Raw genomic sequence first — 16945 nt, forward strand, 5'->3', positions numbered from 1 at the left:
TTTGTATGTATTCTGAGCAATTAACCTTACTGCTCTTTGGAGTATCTGCAGCTTTAATTTCAAGCAGTTTTCTTTGTAATTTTTTTCTTTTTAAAAATGCCTACAGTATTCTCTATTTCTAGAAATGAATAAGGTTTTAATTTGTTTAATTTGAGGAGATAGGACTTATCCAGAAGAAACTTTTATTTCCATCATATAGATCTTATGGCTCTTGTATTAAGTCTATGTATTATTTGTTGACACTACTACAGGAGCTAACGTTCATGCAACAACAGCAACAGGGGATACAGCACTAACATATGCCTGTGAAAATGGTCATACTGATGTAGCAGATGTCTTACTTCAGGCAGGCGCAGATCTGGTAAGCCATGTTACTTTTTAAATCTTAATACTTAACAATAAGAAATTTTAAATTATGGAGATTCCAGACAAAAGATATCTCTTTACTTTTAGTTTTATGTTGGCTTTTTTGCCATTCTTTTTAGTGTCCCTTCTTATTTTCCTTAATAGGGTTGAACTGTTCACTGCATTATCCCTTATTTTCCATAGAAAAAGGAAATTTTTGTGTTACAGATATTAATGCAGATTAATTTTCCCTTAGGTATTTATTTAACTATTTTTAGAAGACTTTCTGACTTGGTATAAAAAGGCAAATGTGACTTAGAGGAACTTTAGTATTGCTTAGGAAATAAATTATGACTACCATATTCAGAACATTATTAAATAATAAAAGTTTAAAACATAAATAATAAATAATCTTTTCCCTCAAGTACTTTATAATTTCAGAAAATGTAATAGGTGACATAACAAGAGATGTGGTGGTGAAAGTGCAGAGTAAAGAAGCTTAGAAAACGTAAAGCAATCATCTGACATATTGTTTTGGGGATGGCCAAAGTTTAGAAAGGTAGACATGGCAGTGTTATGGCTAAAGAGTATTTCAATTGGAAAAAAATGTTAGGAGCGAAGCCTGAGAGGTAGGGAAGCATAAAGCAACTGTGTGTGGGTAGAATAGGTGGTCTTCCAGTCTAGCATGTGGAGGAATAGGAATAAGACATCCAAAGGCTGATTTTAGTTAAAATATTAGCACCCGTATATTTATGGGGCTGAGATTCTAACATTAATAAGCAACTGTTTCCTTTATAGTTTATGACAAATTCACATGCAGACAGCAGTAAGCCCCCCTTCAGTAATTAATTTTATAGACAGTAATTTATAATTTTACCTCTTGTCATTTATGAAAAGAGAATGTTGAATTAGATTATTGTTGGGGCCACTTACTGTTAGTGCTAAGTCTAACAAGGGAGATATAAGCACACAACTAACTAGAATGTAATGTGTATAATAAGTGCTTCAAGCTTCTTAGAGCTTTCTTCCATGTAAAAACTGCATTCCTAGTGTTTGCCACTGTGACTCTGAAACATACAGCAGTGTATTTTTTAGTTCTTGGTTAGATGACAATTAGAAAAACCTAGGATATGGCTTAAGAGAAAAATGAGAAACTGTTCAGCATTTCTTTAAAAATAAAAAAAATTTAAAATGCTATACAAAAGATACTTTTTCTCAAATCTTTATTTTCTAAGGTCTGAAAATTTTACCAGTAGTGTTGTTCTCAGCTATTTAGTAATCACAAGTAAGCAGTAGAGTCTCCATCCTTTTGGGACCCAGAAAGCTCTTGTAGCATCTTAGAATCAATGGTTTTAGAAATATTTGTTATCATTTTTATATAAGGAAATCCAGAGATAATAGGAAGTCTATAAAGATATGGTAATGATGCACTTACTGAAATTCATAGAGGTGAGATGCAGACTCATGAGAGGAAAATAACTTTGAGTGGATGAGGATACTGCTCATTATATTGATTGTTCAGAGAAGGCCATGTCAGAGTACCATACATGAATAGTCAGGTACCACAATTCATTGTGTAGAGAGAGGATCAAATTACTCAGATGCATTTAGATGAGGGCATCATGATCACATGACTATAAGTTAAGTTTTAAAATTATTTCTAGTGCTCACTTTGGCAGCATATATGCTAAAATTATTTCCATAGGACAAGTTTAAAATTTGAGATTTTTTTTTAAATTTAGAAATGTATTTCTTAATTTTTTTCAAAGCATTATATTTAAATATTTAGATTCAGAAACTAATCCAGTTATTTTCCTTTTGATTTCTATGAAAAAATAAAACACTTGTTCACTGGCAATTAAGTGTCAATTAAGTCTGGTTTTTGTTTTTGTTTTTGTTTTTGTTTTTGTTTTTGTGTTTTTTTAAACAGGAGCATGAATCTGAAGGTGGAAGAACTCCTTTAATGAAAGCTGCAAGAGCTGGTCATGTTTGTACTGTTCAGTTCTTAATTAGTAAAGGTAAGTTTGTATAAAACAGTTGTTTTTTTTCTCAAAAGTATTTACCCCTGCCTTCATTTAGAGATTTAAGGGTAAAGTAGTTGAGGGCGAGAGGTTATCATATGAGGAGGGATGCTGTTGACATTTAATGAGTGGATAGTTGATAAACATCCTGCCATGCACAGACCAGCTTCAGACTACAAATAATTGTTATACCATGTAGCACACTTGTTGAGAAACACTTGTATAAAGGGAAGGGAAATTTCTCTATGTAAAAACTGAGGATTTAGGTGACACACTCTGCTGTGTTCATGTAATACAGTATTATATCGAAACCTGGAATTTTGCGATATTTCTGCCACTAAAAAAATTTGTGGCAAGTAATATTTCTACTATTTCCCTGGTTCTGTGTTTCCTTTCTTATAAAATATAGGGAGTTGGTTATAAATATAGTACAAAAAATATTCACAATTGAAATGTAACAAAAGTAGCAAATTGCATGAGGATTTTCATTCATGATCAGAAATTTTAGTTTGAATACCAAAGAACTTAATGACAAAATAAAAGGGAGTATATTATTTTTCTCTTCAAATTATTTCTTATGTGTTTACTATGAAAGTTCTAGTTGAGACAGTTTTTCATTCAGAGTTCATCTTTTTTTTTTTGAGACAGAGTCTCACTCTGTCGCCAGGCATTTGGCTGGAGTGCAGTGGCTGATCTCGGATCATTGCAACCTCTGCCTCCTGGGTTCTAGTAATTCTCCTGCCTCAGCCTCCTGAGTAGCTGGGACTACAGGCACACACCACCATGCCCAGCTAATTTTTTTTGTATTTTAGTAGAGTCGGGGTTTCACTGTGTTGGCCAGGATGGTCTCGATCTCTTGACCTCATGATCTGCTCTCCTCGGCCTCCCAAAGTGCTGGGATTACAGGTGTGAGCCACCGTGCCTGGCGTATATTCTTAAGTATAGGAGAGTACAGATTTTACTTTTGATTCTGCATTAATAAAAGAAAGAGGAAGCCGAGTGTGGTGGCTAACCCTTGTAATCTCAGCATTTTAGGACCCTGAGTCAGGAGAATCCCTTGAGTCCTGGAGTTCAAGACCAGCCTGGACAACATAGTAAGATTCTGTCTCTAGAAAAATTATAAAATTAGTCAGGCATGGTGGCTTGCACCTATAGTGCCAACTAGTTGAGAGGCTGAGGTAGGAGGAGCACTCAGGCTCAGGGGTTCAAGGTTATAGGGAGTTATGATTGTGCCACTGTACTCTAGCCAGGGTGACCGACCGAGTGAGACCTTGTCTCAAAAAAAAAAAAAAAAAAAAAAAAAAAAAAAAAAAAAAAAAAAAAAAAAAAAAAAAAAAAAAGAAAAAGTATAGGCTTTATACAGTTTTAAAAGGCAATAATATACCATTTTCTTCATATAATAATAGTAAAGAAATCTCAAGTTGCTAATTGTTTATAGGTAAAGAAAACTTGAAATAATTTACCAAATTACTTTAAACATTTTGAACATGCACTGGTGATATATATTCATAACAGTATTCTCAAGCATAGAATTGTATACATAATTGCTGTCCCCTCACTGGTTAATATTAGTGAATTTGATTCCAGTTTCTGTTATTTTATTTCTATTTCCCACGTTACCTACCACAGTAATCCAAATTAGGGATAGAGGTCAGGCACAAAGGCTCATGCTTATAATTTTAGCATTTTGAGAGGCCAAGGTGGGAGGATCACTTGAGCCCAAGAGTTTGAAACCAGCCTAGGTAACATGGTGAGACCCTGTCTCTACAAAAACAACAAATAAATAAATTAGGGATAGATTCCTATTTGGGAATAGGGGTGAATTATCCATTTTCCTTGTCAGGTACTTCCTAATAGAAAAAAAAAAATGGTACTACTCTACTACTCCATTTAGTGTTTGTTCTCTACATATTTAATCCATAGAGGGCAGTATAATTTATTTTTATTGAGTCATCTTTTCTACTGAAGAACTTAAAATACAAATAAAACTTCATATTTTACTTTTAATAGTTATTACGTTAGGAGTAATAGGTACTTTTGGTATCTTTTACTGGTACATACTGGTCTTTTCAAATTATATCATGTTTGTCTGGGATTTATTTACTTTAGAGTAGTTCAAGATGGGAGAGGAGAATTAATGTAGGGTATTTGTGAAATGAGATTGGCCATGTGTTTATAATCATTAAAACTCGGTAATAGGTATGTGGAGCCTCATAATACTGTTTTCTCTACTCTTCATGATTTTTAAATTTAACATAATTTTAAGAAAAACCATTCTACTAATGTGATTTTTCATCCTTTTTCTGTTTTAGGAGCGAATGTGAATAGAACCACAGCTAATAATGACCATACTGTACTGTCCCTGGCCTGTGCAGGAGGTCACCTGGCAGTGGTGGAACTACTTTTGGCTCATGGGGCAGATCCTACTCACCGTTTGAAAGTATGTCACTCAAATGTTTGTGCAGCATCATGAATTAATATTTATCTTTTGGTCATTATTACAACATGTCATGTACAAACTCCATTCATAATGGCATTCTAAGTAAATTTTCTCCTTTTTTACTTGAAGCCCTCTACCAAACTGATGATTTTAATGTGTCTGGGACCTGTTGGCTTTATTTTCCTAAGTGATTCTATAACTAACTTATTTTTCTTCGCTTTTTTCCCCCTCCATATTCATTCTTTTAGGATGGCTCAACTATGTTGATAGAAGCAGCAAAAGGTGGCCATACAAGTGTTGTTTGCTATCTCTTGGATTATCCTAATAACTTGCTTTCAGCCCCTCCACCAGATGTCACTCAGTTAACTCCCCCATCCCACGATTTAAATAGGGTAAGATTTTAAAAATTAAAGGATTTTATGATATGTCTTCTTTATCCTAACTCTTTTACTTATAGTATCTGTTTAAGTTAGGCTATTTTTTGTTGTAATATGTAGTTCTCTTTATAAATACGTACTTGATACAGTTAATGAACATCTGGTATAACATTCAGACCCTAGATGGTATAATTATGCTTTACTTTCTAAAGGTCACAATAACAACTTGAATTCAAAGCCCACTAAAAAATGTCATGGAAAACAATTTGGCACCAACATATTTTAAGTAAATATGTCACTGTCTAAGATGGCATATTAAAAATATTTTGAAAAATCTCTGTAATTTATTTTTTATTTACAACATATTACTTAATGGATTGTGTAGGACACTAATAATTACTTAGTATCCTTTGTCTTAGGCTCCTCGTGTACCGGTTCAAGCACTGCCCATGGTTGTTCCACCTCAGGAGCCTGACAAACCACCTGCCAATGTTGCCACCACTCTTCCCATCAGGAATAAAGGTCAGTTATACTTCTAAAGACTGTTTCTTACTTGGTGTCCAGGTAAAATAAGATTACCAAAAAACAGCCATTTCTACCAATAAGGAATATTACTAAGTTGGCATTATTAAGTTTTTTTAACCCGTGATGAAAGCATGTTATTGGGAGAAAAAAATAGTTAATAGCACGAATTTGTGTTAGAATTTGAAGTTTTAGCATGAGAAATTCAGATGCTCATCTTTGATGCAATTCTGATTATCCATGATTTCCTTTAATAACTAGTAATTTTTATTCATGTAAAATGTTAAGCTGGGTATAGTTGAGTGATATTTTTATAAATTATTTACTTAAATCTCTGCAGTGATAAAGGCATAAATTAACAAAATGTATTAAATGTTAGAAATTTATTTTAGAATGACTGGCTTAATATAGATTTTATATCTGGGATGCCTTTTCTCAACCAATAATTCAGTTACTTCAGATATGCTTGTTTATTTCTCTAGAATTCTAAGGTCCATATTTGACTTGTGGATTTATACCATGCATGTTCTTAAGTAGTGTCCCCAAACATTTTATACCTACCAGTTTGAATTAGTTTTTCTTTTTAAAAGTTTTACCTGAAGAAACAATGTAGTTTTTATTTTTCGGTTTTTGGCTACCTATATTCTTTTATGAACAAGAATGCTGTATTTTCACCAGCTCTTTTCAATCACTACCATCAACTTAGAGCCTTGGCACCTTTTTCAGTAGATATAGCAAACAATTGATTGCTATAGCTGTAGCCAGATATGTCTATTCACCTGGCTGTCAGAAGATACAGTGGATGGCATAGTCCAGCATCTTTTCTTCCAGGGAGACTGAATCCCAATTCTCTACTGGCCAGATAGCTGTGTGAATATGTGAATTTATATCTTGCCTATATTAGTTTTGAAGATATTAGGCCCCAACAAAGATATATATTTTCGTTGGATTTAATTTCTTGTTACTTCTTAGTGGTTTGGGTACTCCTTGTGTGTATGTGTGTGTGTTTAAAAGGCACAGACTATGAAATGTGAAAAAACCTGACTTAGAGGTCTGTTTTCTCTTCACCCTAACAATTTAGCATTATTATTCTGTTCTTATGATGAGTTTTAACATCTTTATGACCATATAAAATATATACACATAGCCCTAGATGTTACTTTAATTGCACACTTAGGTATCACAAACCTGCATTCCTCTGTTGTCTAATTTTAGCCATGTGATATTTTTAAGATTCTGAAATTAATTTACAAAGATTTTGCACATAAAATACATACATTTTATATTTGTGGAAAAGAAGGTGGATTTGCTTTTAACTTTCTAACAGTGCAATTTCACCTTTTATGGATATGATTACTTAGTGCATAACTGTTGGCACTAAACCTCCCAACAGTAACTCTGTAATGAGGATGCCATTCATGTGCACTTCTGAGGGGGTTTCTTTTTCACACAGCTGCTTCTAAACAAAAGTCCAGCAGCCATTTGCCAGCAAACAGCCAGGATGTACAGGGTTACATCACCAATCAGTCTCCAGAGAGCATTGTAGAAGAGGCTCAGGGAAAGTTAACAGAACTGGAACAGAGGATAAAAGAAGCCATAGAAAAGAATGCACAGCTGCAGTCCTTGGAACTGGCTCATGCTGACCAACTTACCAAGGAGAAGATCGAGGAGCTGAACAAAACGAGGGAGGAGCAAATTCAGAAGAAACAAAAGATTTTGGAGGAACTACAGAAAGTAGAACGAGAGTTACAACTGAAAACTCAGCAGCAGCTAAAAAAGCAGTATCTAGAGGTTAAAGCTCAAAGAATTCAACTTCAGCAACAGCAGCAACAGTCTTGCCAACACCTGGGATTACTAACTCCTGTTGGGGTTGGAGAACAGCTTTCCGAGGGAGACTATGCACGGTTACAGCAAGTGGATCCCGTTTTGCTTAAGGATGAACCCCAGCAGACTGCTGCTCAGATGGGTTTTGCACCAATCCAGCCTCTGGCGATGCCTCAAGCTTTGCCTCTGGCGGCAGGTCCCTTGCCTCCAGGGTCCATCGCAAATCTTACAGAACTGCAAGGAGTGATAGTTGGACAGCCAGTACTGGGCCAAGCACAGTTGGCAGGGCTGGGGCAAGGAATTCTGACAGAAACACAACAAGGGTTAATGGTAGCCAGCCCTGCTCAGACCCTCAATGACACGCTGGATGACATCATGGCAGGTGGGTTTATATTGTTATGAGCAGGTATCAAATATGATTTGCTTAAGGCGAGTAAGAATGTACCCAAATTTTTTGCCGTTACCCAACTTGAGAACTATTTTTGGACTCCTGACTCATGTCTATCTTTAGAAATATTAGTTCAATCTCAGAAGTTCTCAAAAGGATACAGGAGGAATTAAAGATTAGCTCATTCAATACAAATGACTGAAGCTTTCTGGCTTAGCTTGGTAGCTTGAGTATGTAGGATTTTCAGTAGTGGGGTTGATGTTTGATTTTTGTTTTTGTTTTCATTTTTTTCCTTTGAGTTCAGAATACCGAGACTGCATTTTTTGGCCTTTTGCTTCTGTATTCACACCAATAAACTGGGAAGTTGATTGAAGTTGAAGTGCAAAACTAGTAGGACACATCAGGAAGCTTATTTATGAACATAAATCCTTTATATCCTAATGGATCAGACTTCAAACCTGATGGATATTTAAAAAAACACTTTTACAAAATTAATAAAGTACCAAACCAAATAGTTTAATTATACTGTATGTAAGTGATTTTGTCCCCTGTGAATGTTAATGTGTAGTCTCTTTCTAACTGTATCATGAGAAGATGTGGCCCCCTGAAAGTATCATAAATGATATATTTTAGATGTGTAGTCAGATAAATTTCTTTCCATTATAACTAGTTTCATTGGCAAGAAGATATATTTTAGAAGGTTGTTTTAATGTTTCTAGTTTTTGGTACTTATTTTTTGTAAGTTTTGTAACAAAGTAATGGGATTAGATTTTATAGGGTTGTAAGCCATAACAATGCTATACTGAGAAGGATAATTTGCTTCATTAAAAAACAAAATTTGGAAAGGAAAACAGAAGAATGAAAGGAATAAACAGTGAAATGCTGGTAACTTTCATCTGATCTCTTCCCCTTTTTTATTCATTGGTCTGTACTTAAAGGATGATTTTTCTAATTTTAAAACTGTTTCAGTAGTATTACATATGATGAGATTATACATTTTTTTCCAAGTTTCATCTTTTAAAAGAATAATAGAAAACTAAATTGTGTAGTGTTTAGATATTTAGCCAACATTCAGATACTAAGAACCAAGCTGAGACAGATTTTATACTTATAAATATCTGTAAAGTTTATTAGTTCTCCATTAATAGCACCTCAATAGTTATAACATATGGAATGAAAATTTCTGCTAGTCTAAGGGTTAAATAACCACATTGGAAAAATACTAGTAATAATTAGTAGTAAGAATTGTACCACTCTTATTGATGAGTGTAAAATTTTTCTATAGATTTGAAAATCACTACTAATCATGACTAGCTGATTATAATAATTGGGAATGGAATTTTAAAAATATTAAATATCCTGTGAAAGTTGATTAACACTAAATTTGATACTATGTCCATGGCCATGAATTTATTATTAATAGTGTCCTATTATGTCAAACTACCAAAGGATGTATAGAGTTAAATATTACTTATCCATTTAATAAAGAATAGGCATTACATAATAATGGATGTTTAAAAAAATTTTTTGATATAATATCATAGTTTACCTGATGTGCTTGGGCATAGTTGTCAACAATGATTTACTAGTTTTTACAGTTTTGTATGCTGATCAGAATTAACAGAAGTTTGTAAAGTATATTTTCTTTTGATTCATAATTGAAACAAAAACAATTCTGTTATATGCGTTCCCAGTGTTTTGTATAAAAATTTTTTAAGTGCACATAACTTTTTAGGAAATACAACAAATGTTTGTCATAATACAGAAATATTTTACTTTTTTATTATGCTCATTTCTATGGGGAGAGGAAAGATAGCCAGAAGGAGGAAGAGTAGGATTAAAAACATTTGGCTACTTCCCTGCAACTCATTCCTGACAACAGGCATGTGCACATGCACACACAAACACACACATTCATGCACTCACTTTTGCAGCCTCAATCTTAAATTTCTATGGTAGGATGTATTCTTTCAGTTGCTTTATGATGATTTCCACTTCTTTCTTAGGGCTTTGAAGTATATTATAGCCTCATTAGTCTTATCATCTTCTTTCCCTCCCTCTAGTACAGTCCCTGTTCTTAATTTCTTAGTCTTCATTTACTAGACTTATATCATAAAATTTGCCAACCAAAATTGTCTGTCCTTCCTGTTCTTCACACTTGCCAAACCAGAATCAGCTCCTTTTAACCTGTCTCAACACCTTGCCTTTGCTATCATCTCCAGTTCCCTTTTCCCTATGTTGACGTTAAAACTTTTCTTACATGTGGTTCTCCCTCTCTAAATCTAACCCTGAAATGAAGCCCCACATGTAAAAATTTTTACCATAGTTCCTTCAGTACCTACATATTTACGTTTGTTACTTTTACTTGTAGAGAATGCATGTGTGATTGACAGTTACTTAATTTTAGTAAACCAGTTTCATAGGTACCCCAAAGGAAATGATGAGATAATTGATTTTTCCTATCTCCTTTTAGATGAGGTGATAAGAACAACCAATTTGACTTAAAAAAAAAAAAAAAAAGCTGTAATTTTAGTAGGTTTTTGTTTTTTTTTTAAATATTCCAGTTGAAATGTAAATTATAATTTAGTCATTTAACAAGAAAGTTTAGATTTTTTTTAACCTGTTTAGTATTATAAAATAAAATTTAGTGATTCAGACAGACTGGTGTTCATCCTGTTTAAGTGACTTTTTGTATTTAACATTTTTACTGTGAAAATCCAATCAAAGGAGGTATGGAATCAATTTTAAGAGCTGTAGATTTTATATTATTTTGAAATTTATATCTACAATATGTACATTTAAATTATCTTGATCTTTTTATAACATACAAAACTATCAATATGGAGTAACAATATCAAGATCAGTAGATGATCTATTTAATATATTAGTATATGACCTTTTCTATTGGTCTGGATCCTTAAGGATTCAAACAGTGTTTTGTTTTGTTTTGTTTTGTTTTGTTTTCTCCTTCGTTTTTCCTTTGGCTTTTAACTGGACTTAAAAATGTATAATTATAGAATGTGTGTTGCTATAATGTATAGTGTATGTTTGTGCCTGAACTAAGGATTTCATGTAAAATAGATTTCTTAAATTATAATCATGTTTATAATTGTTACAATAAGATAAATTTTAGTTTTATTCTTGACAGGATCTTAATCTCTTTTGCCTGGTTTCAGATCCAGTTGTGAATCATGATTGTTTTCTGTCTGATGTAGTTGATAACTACTTTGGTAATACACATCCACACTGCTGTTGACCAAAGATAAATGCCCATACTTTAATATTATAGCATTTTTAATGCGGTTGGGGGATTTGATGTTCACATATCAACTCCAGAAACAAGGCAATGAAAGAATAAAGTACCCTCAGCTAAATCTACAGTATATCCTATGCCAGCATATTTGGAGTCCTCCCATCTCTAGTACTGACCAGAATAGCCTTTTCTTAAGTTGCACATTTTAGTGAAAATAGTATCACAGCAATATCATACTTAGAAGAATAATAATCCATATTTGAAGAATGTGTGCATACATTTATTTCTACCCTAATCTTTTAATTTTGTCCTAAGTTAGTGTGATTGCTGGATTCATTGGTGAGCATTTTAGCCCCCTCAGAAACAATTCTTCATATGAGCAACTACACTTCTATATGAGGAACAAATTTTCATATTTGAATATCCTGTCATACAGAGGGCTACGATGCACAATATTACTATATTCCTGTCTGCAGTTAGTAAAACAGTAGGAAGTGTTTTAAATGATTGCATAGGGAGATTTCTCCCTCTCCAAAAGTAATATTATTTTTACTGGTTCTAGAATATAAGGTGTGAAATTGGCAAGTAAAAACCACATATTTCCCCTTCTGATCTTGACTGTTTGACCTTTGATCCGTTTTCTAAGTAAGATATAATGGACAACTTTCCATTTGCGTTTATATTTAATACATAAACATTTTTATTTTCAGGGTTATTTTGAATTAAGCTTTTACAACTACTTAACATAACGGGAATTTATTTTTCAGTTGGATTATTATTTAGAAAATAAGTTACTCAATATACATTATAATTTTAGACTGTCATCAGTCAATAAGAACTAGGAAAATTAGTTATTAGTACTATAGTAGTCTTCCTGTAGACATTTTGTTTTAAGAAGTCTTTATTTTCGAGTTAATATGTCTTACTGTTACTTAACAATGTTTCATCCTTATTAAGTGCAGTTATTTTGTTTAACAGCAGTCAGTGGAAGAGCATCTGCAATGTCAAACACTCCTACCCACAGTATCGCTGCTTCCATTTCCCAACCTCAGACTCCAACTCCAAGTCCTATCATCTCTCCTTCAGCCATGCTTCCTATCTACCCTGCCATTGATATTGATGCACAGGTAAGTCCCACATTTAAGAGAGAGGGTTTTTCACTGGAATTATGCCATAATTACAAACATTAACTTTTAAAGATTTAAACCATGAAAGATTGCTTTGTCTCTTGGTAAAGTCTTGAGCCACAGTTTTAAATTAATTAGAATTCATATTTAAAAAATAAAATGCCAAATATAGATTATTAGTGATAATTATGTGATGGTCTGGTTTCCAAGGTCATCAAGTAACCATTTTTTTAAAAAACTTTAGAAGAGGATATAAAAGAAATACTAATAATTAATAGAAGATATGGTTTGAAATATATAATGGATTGCATGTAAAAGGAAATGGGTTCTAATATAAAATTTATATTTTTATATGTCATATACATGATTGACACCATATATACATGGCCATCAGGACGGAGAAATGTTTGCAGTTTAGTTTTTGTATTTTGATTAGTATCTGGTGTGTGTACATTATAAAACTTTTAGTTTTATAGGTGATTATTTCTTTATAATAAAGCCTGAATTTTAGCAGAGGGAACACTGGGAGAAAGAGAGAAGAGTGAGTGTGTGTGTATGTTTGTGTTGGATGGACCATTAAGGGCATGCACTCTTAACCTATTAAAAATAAAGTTTCCTTTTTCTTAAAATGTTTGTCAGTAACGCTATGGAAAAGGAATTTTATTTCTGTTCTTACTTGTTGCCCACGTGTCTGTTGTTTTATATGTACTGACTTTTTTGTTGTTGTTGAGTACTTAAAATTGCTAGAGATTGACTATTTTTAAGGAATCGTCTCATCTAATCCTCAGACCATTCATGAAGTAGCTACTCTTAATACCCTTCTCCCTGAAGAAGACACTGTAGCTATGAGAGAGATTAAGCATTTTGTTCAGTCACTTCATTTAGGCTATGAAGCAGCAGGGCTGGGAATACTCAAGTCTGACTTCAAAGACACCACTCTTTCTTTTTTCTTTTGTAACGGGTTCTCGCCGTGCTGCCCAAGCTGGTCTCAAAACTCCTAGGCTCAAGCGATCTTCCTGTCTCAGCCTCCCTGAGTAGGTGGAATTACAGGTGTACCATCACACCCCAAAGACACCACTCTTAACTACCACCTACATAGCCTTTAAAAAAAAAAAATTGAGACATTCATGTGATGAACCATAGTTAGTTAAATTTAATATTGGTAATATTGCAGAATTGGTTTGAACTTGGCATTGAATTTGCATTATTTTTCTCCAATCTCTTTTGCTTTGAGGCTATCATGTTATTATTTTTTCTTTTGATATGGAGTCTGACACTGTCACCCAGGCTGGAGTGCAGTGGTGAGATCTGGGCTCACTACAACCTCTGCCACCTGGGTTCAAATGATTCTTCTGCCTCAGCCTCCTGAGTAGCTGGGATTGCAGGCGCCCACCACCACACCCAGCTAATTTTTTGTACTTTTAGTAGAGTTGGGGTTTCACCATGTTGGCCAGGCTGGTCTCAAACTCCTGACCTTAGGTGATCCTCCTGCCTCAGCCTTTCAAAGTGCTGGGATTACAAGCATGAGCCACTGCCCACGGCCGAGACTGTCATGTGTAGCAAGAAGTCGTTTTCTGATTTTTATGGGCCCAAGAATTGATCCATTAGCAAAAGTAAGTACTTCACCAAAATGTAAAAAGACTTCTTTATAAAAATGTTTTTAAACAGGCACAGAAAAAGTTTGTCTAGGTATTGATTTTACTGAATATGAAATTATTGTAGTGATGGTGAAATGATTTTTCCTGGGTGTATCATTCACCAACTATCACTATATTATAAATTAATTCTGAGAAGTTACATGTAGTTTTTTAATTAAAAATTTTTTTAACTTACATTTTAAACATTGTAGGCATGCTTTTATAGAAAGATTTGAATATGGCTCCTTAAACATTTACTCTTTATTTATCTGATCAGTACATCAAGGTTGGTCATTTGTTGGCTTAGCCAAACCTGAATTAAACTACTCTCTGTGGAGTTTTACCATACATGTTTAGTTAGACATTAAAAAGTTCCTACCTTGGAAAAAAATACTGTTCAAAAATAATTGTTCACATTTTTTCCCTTTTGATATTTGTTTTTAAAATTTACTAGTTTTTGGCCAGGTGTGGTGGCTCACACCTGTAATCCCAGCACTTTGGGAGGCCAAGGTGGGCAGACCACCTAAGGTTAGGCGTTCCAGACCAGCCTGGCCAACATGACAAAACCCTGTCTCTACTAAAAATACAAAAATTAGCTGTGCATGGTGGCACATACCTGTAATCCCAGCTATTCGAGAGGCTGAGGTGGAAGAAGTGCTTGAACCCAGAAGGCAGAGGTTGCAGTGAGCTGAGATCATACCATTGCATACCAGCCTGGGCAACAGAGTGAAACTGTCTCAAAAAAAAAAAAAAATTTACTAGTTTTTATATCAAGCAGATACTTAAATGATTAAAAATGAAGATCCTTTTGTATTCAATCCATCTGAAGTTTTTGTTTTGATAAGAAATAAAAATTTCGTGGGCTCTTAAACATAGTGGGTACTTTGATTATGTGTGATAATATTGTGCTGCGACAAATGATATAATGAAGAAGTTAATACTAAGATTCATCTTCTGTTCTGAAAGATTAAACATTCTCTAATATTTGGATCTTCCATTTGTTTATGTAACAAACCTTAACATACAGACTTAACACTTTGCAGATATTAACTTCTTTAACTTAATATTTATAACAATCCCACGAAGTAGGTACTCTTATTATTACCATTTTTCATTTTAGAAATATAAGACGTAAAGATATTAACTACCTTGTCCAACAGCTAATTAATGGTGGAGAGTATGTGAAATTATCTTTTACTTTTAATGGTGTAATTTGAATATTTTTCTCTATTCTTACTGGTTTGCAATACAGAGAATAGTTTAATCACAGTGATTTAACCAGAGAAATTAAAGAAGCTAGCAAAAATTAGTTAACAGTGACATATAATATGTTACCATTAAAGCACTCTACTTTAAAATTCCTGCATTCTACTTGTTCATATGAACTAGTTTTAAATAGGTTATTTATTTTACTAATTATTCTCATTTATTGAATACATTGAAGTGCTGTCCCACTTTTTAAGCTTACATATAGCCTGACTGGTTTAGAAAGCAAGATATTAAGGATTTCAACAGTTGTGGAAGTTTAAAAAAAAAGTTCAGCTCTTTAAGTCCTAGTAATCAAAGTAATTTAATTATATTAAGAGTAATTAATAGATGATGTACCCCCCCCCTTTCTTTTTTTTTTTTTTAAGAAAGGGTATCACTCTGTCACCGAGGCTGGAGTGCAGTGACACTATCACAGCCTGCTGTAAGCCTTGAACTCCTGAGCTCAAATGATCCTCCCACCTCAGCCTCAAAGTAGCTAAGAGTGCAGCCATTCCACACCACTTCTGACTAATTTTTTGTAGAGATGGGGTTTTGCTGTGTTGCTCAGGCTAGTCTCGAACATCTGGCCTCAAGTGATCCTCCTGCCTTAGCCTCCCAAAGTGTTGGGATTACAGGCATAAACCAATGTACCCAATCTACTTCCTTTTTTAAAAACAGTTCAGTGCTTTTTCACCTGAATTTCAGCTCATTAAAAGTTGCCTTTCCAGCCGGGCTCGGTGGCTCAAGCCTGTAATCCCAGCACTTTGGGAGGCTGAGGTGGGTGGATCACGAGGTCAAGAGATCGAGACCATCCTGGTCAACATGGTGAAACCCCGTCTCTACTAAAAATACAAAAAATTAGCTGGGCTTGGTGGCACGTGCCTGTAATCCCAGCTACTCAGGAGGCTGAGGCAGGAGAATTGCCTGAACCCAGGAGGCGGAGGTTGCAGTGAGCCGAGATCGTGCCATTGCACTCCAGCCTGGGTAACAAGAGCGAAACTCCATCTCAAAAAAAAAAAAAAAAGTTGCCTTTCCTTCAGTATTGCCATCTGTGTTACTACTATTTCTTATTTTTCATTTTGTATCACTGTTATAAAATTGAATATTCGTGTTGATATTTTTACATTAAATATATTTTCATTTTTTATAAGCCAGAATTCATCATAGCAACCTCTGTTATGGTATGGAATGGTATATATATTACGGCATCGTGGGCTAACTGAAATTTTCCTTAGAATGTAAACCCGAATGCGCTCTTAACGCTGTAGACATCTGTCTCCTTATTCAGATTTTGGACTTTCTCTTAGATATGTGACAAGTAATATAACTTCTTAACTAATATAACTTTGTGCAATATAATTTGAGTCAAAGGATCCTTCTTTCAAGTGGTACTTTGCCTTCTACAAAATCATCAGCTGTATTATAATTATTTCCATGACCAGTATTTGAAACACCTGTTTTTTTCTTTACCTTGTCATTATTAATATTAACCCAGCTTTCTATTTCAGACCATTTTTCTATTGATGTACTGAGAAACAGAGTAATATTTCTTGCCATTTTGGGATTCCGTAGGTATTTTTAGGAAGATGAAAACCTCGCTTCAGACTTTTCAAATTCTTTCATTATTGCCTTAAAAGATTATCATGTTAGTTGGTTTAGTTTCTCCTTAATGCAGAAATACAATGGAGTTGCCCACTTTTAACTTCACTTCCACAAGGAATTTAAAGCTGCTTTCTTAAGTTTTCAATGTTTGTTTCTTGAAA

The 16945-nt window shown here is 34.0% G+C and overlaps 1 protein-coding gene across 6 annotated transcripts in view; it reads left to right on the forward strand.

The window, feature by feature from the left end:
• The window catches only part of ANKRD17 (ankyrin repeat domain 17), a 178125-nt gene that overhangs the window by 106429 nt on the left and 54751 nt on the right, over positions 1 to 16945 (forward strand). For 3 of the 6 annotated variants that reach the window (XM_017512944.2, XM_037732927.1, XM_017512948.2), the window contains exons 10-16: positions 252 to 361; positions 2276 to 2363; positions 4679 to 4806; positions 5055 to 5198; positions 5603 to 5705; positions 7159 to 7911; positions 12149 to 12297. In XM_017512944.2, coding sequence (XP_017368433.1) covers positions 252 to 361; positions 2276 to 2363; positions 4679 to 4806; positions 5055 to 5198; positions 5603 to 5705; positions 7159 to 7911; positions 12149 to 12297 — 1475 coding nt within the window. The remainder of the gene's footprint in view (positions 1 to 251; positions 362 to 2275; positions 2364 to 4678; positions 4807 to 5054; positions 5199 to 5602; positions 5706 to 7158; positions 7912 to 12148; positions 12298 to 16945) is intronic. The other 3 variants (XM_017512945.2, XM_017512950.1, XM_017512949.2) reach the window with 3 other exon arrangements.

Source organism: Cebus imitator, unplaced genomic scaffold, assembly GCF_001604975.1.
Source record: "Cebus imitator isolate Cc_AM_T3 unplaced genomic scaffold, Cebus_imitator-1.0 Scaffold480, whole genome shotgun sequence".
Classification (NCBI taxonomy): domain Eukaryota; kingdom Metazoa; phylum Chordata; class Mammalia; order Primates; family Cebidae; genus Cebus; species Cebus imitator.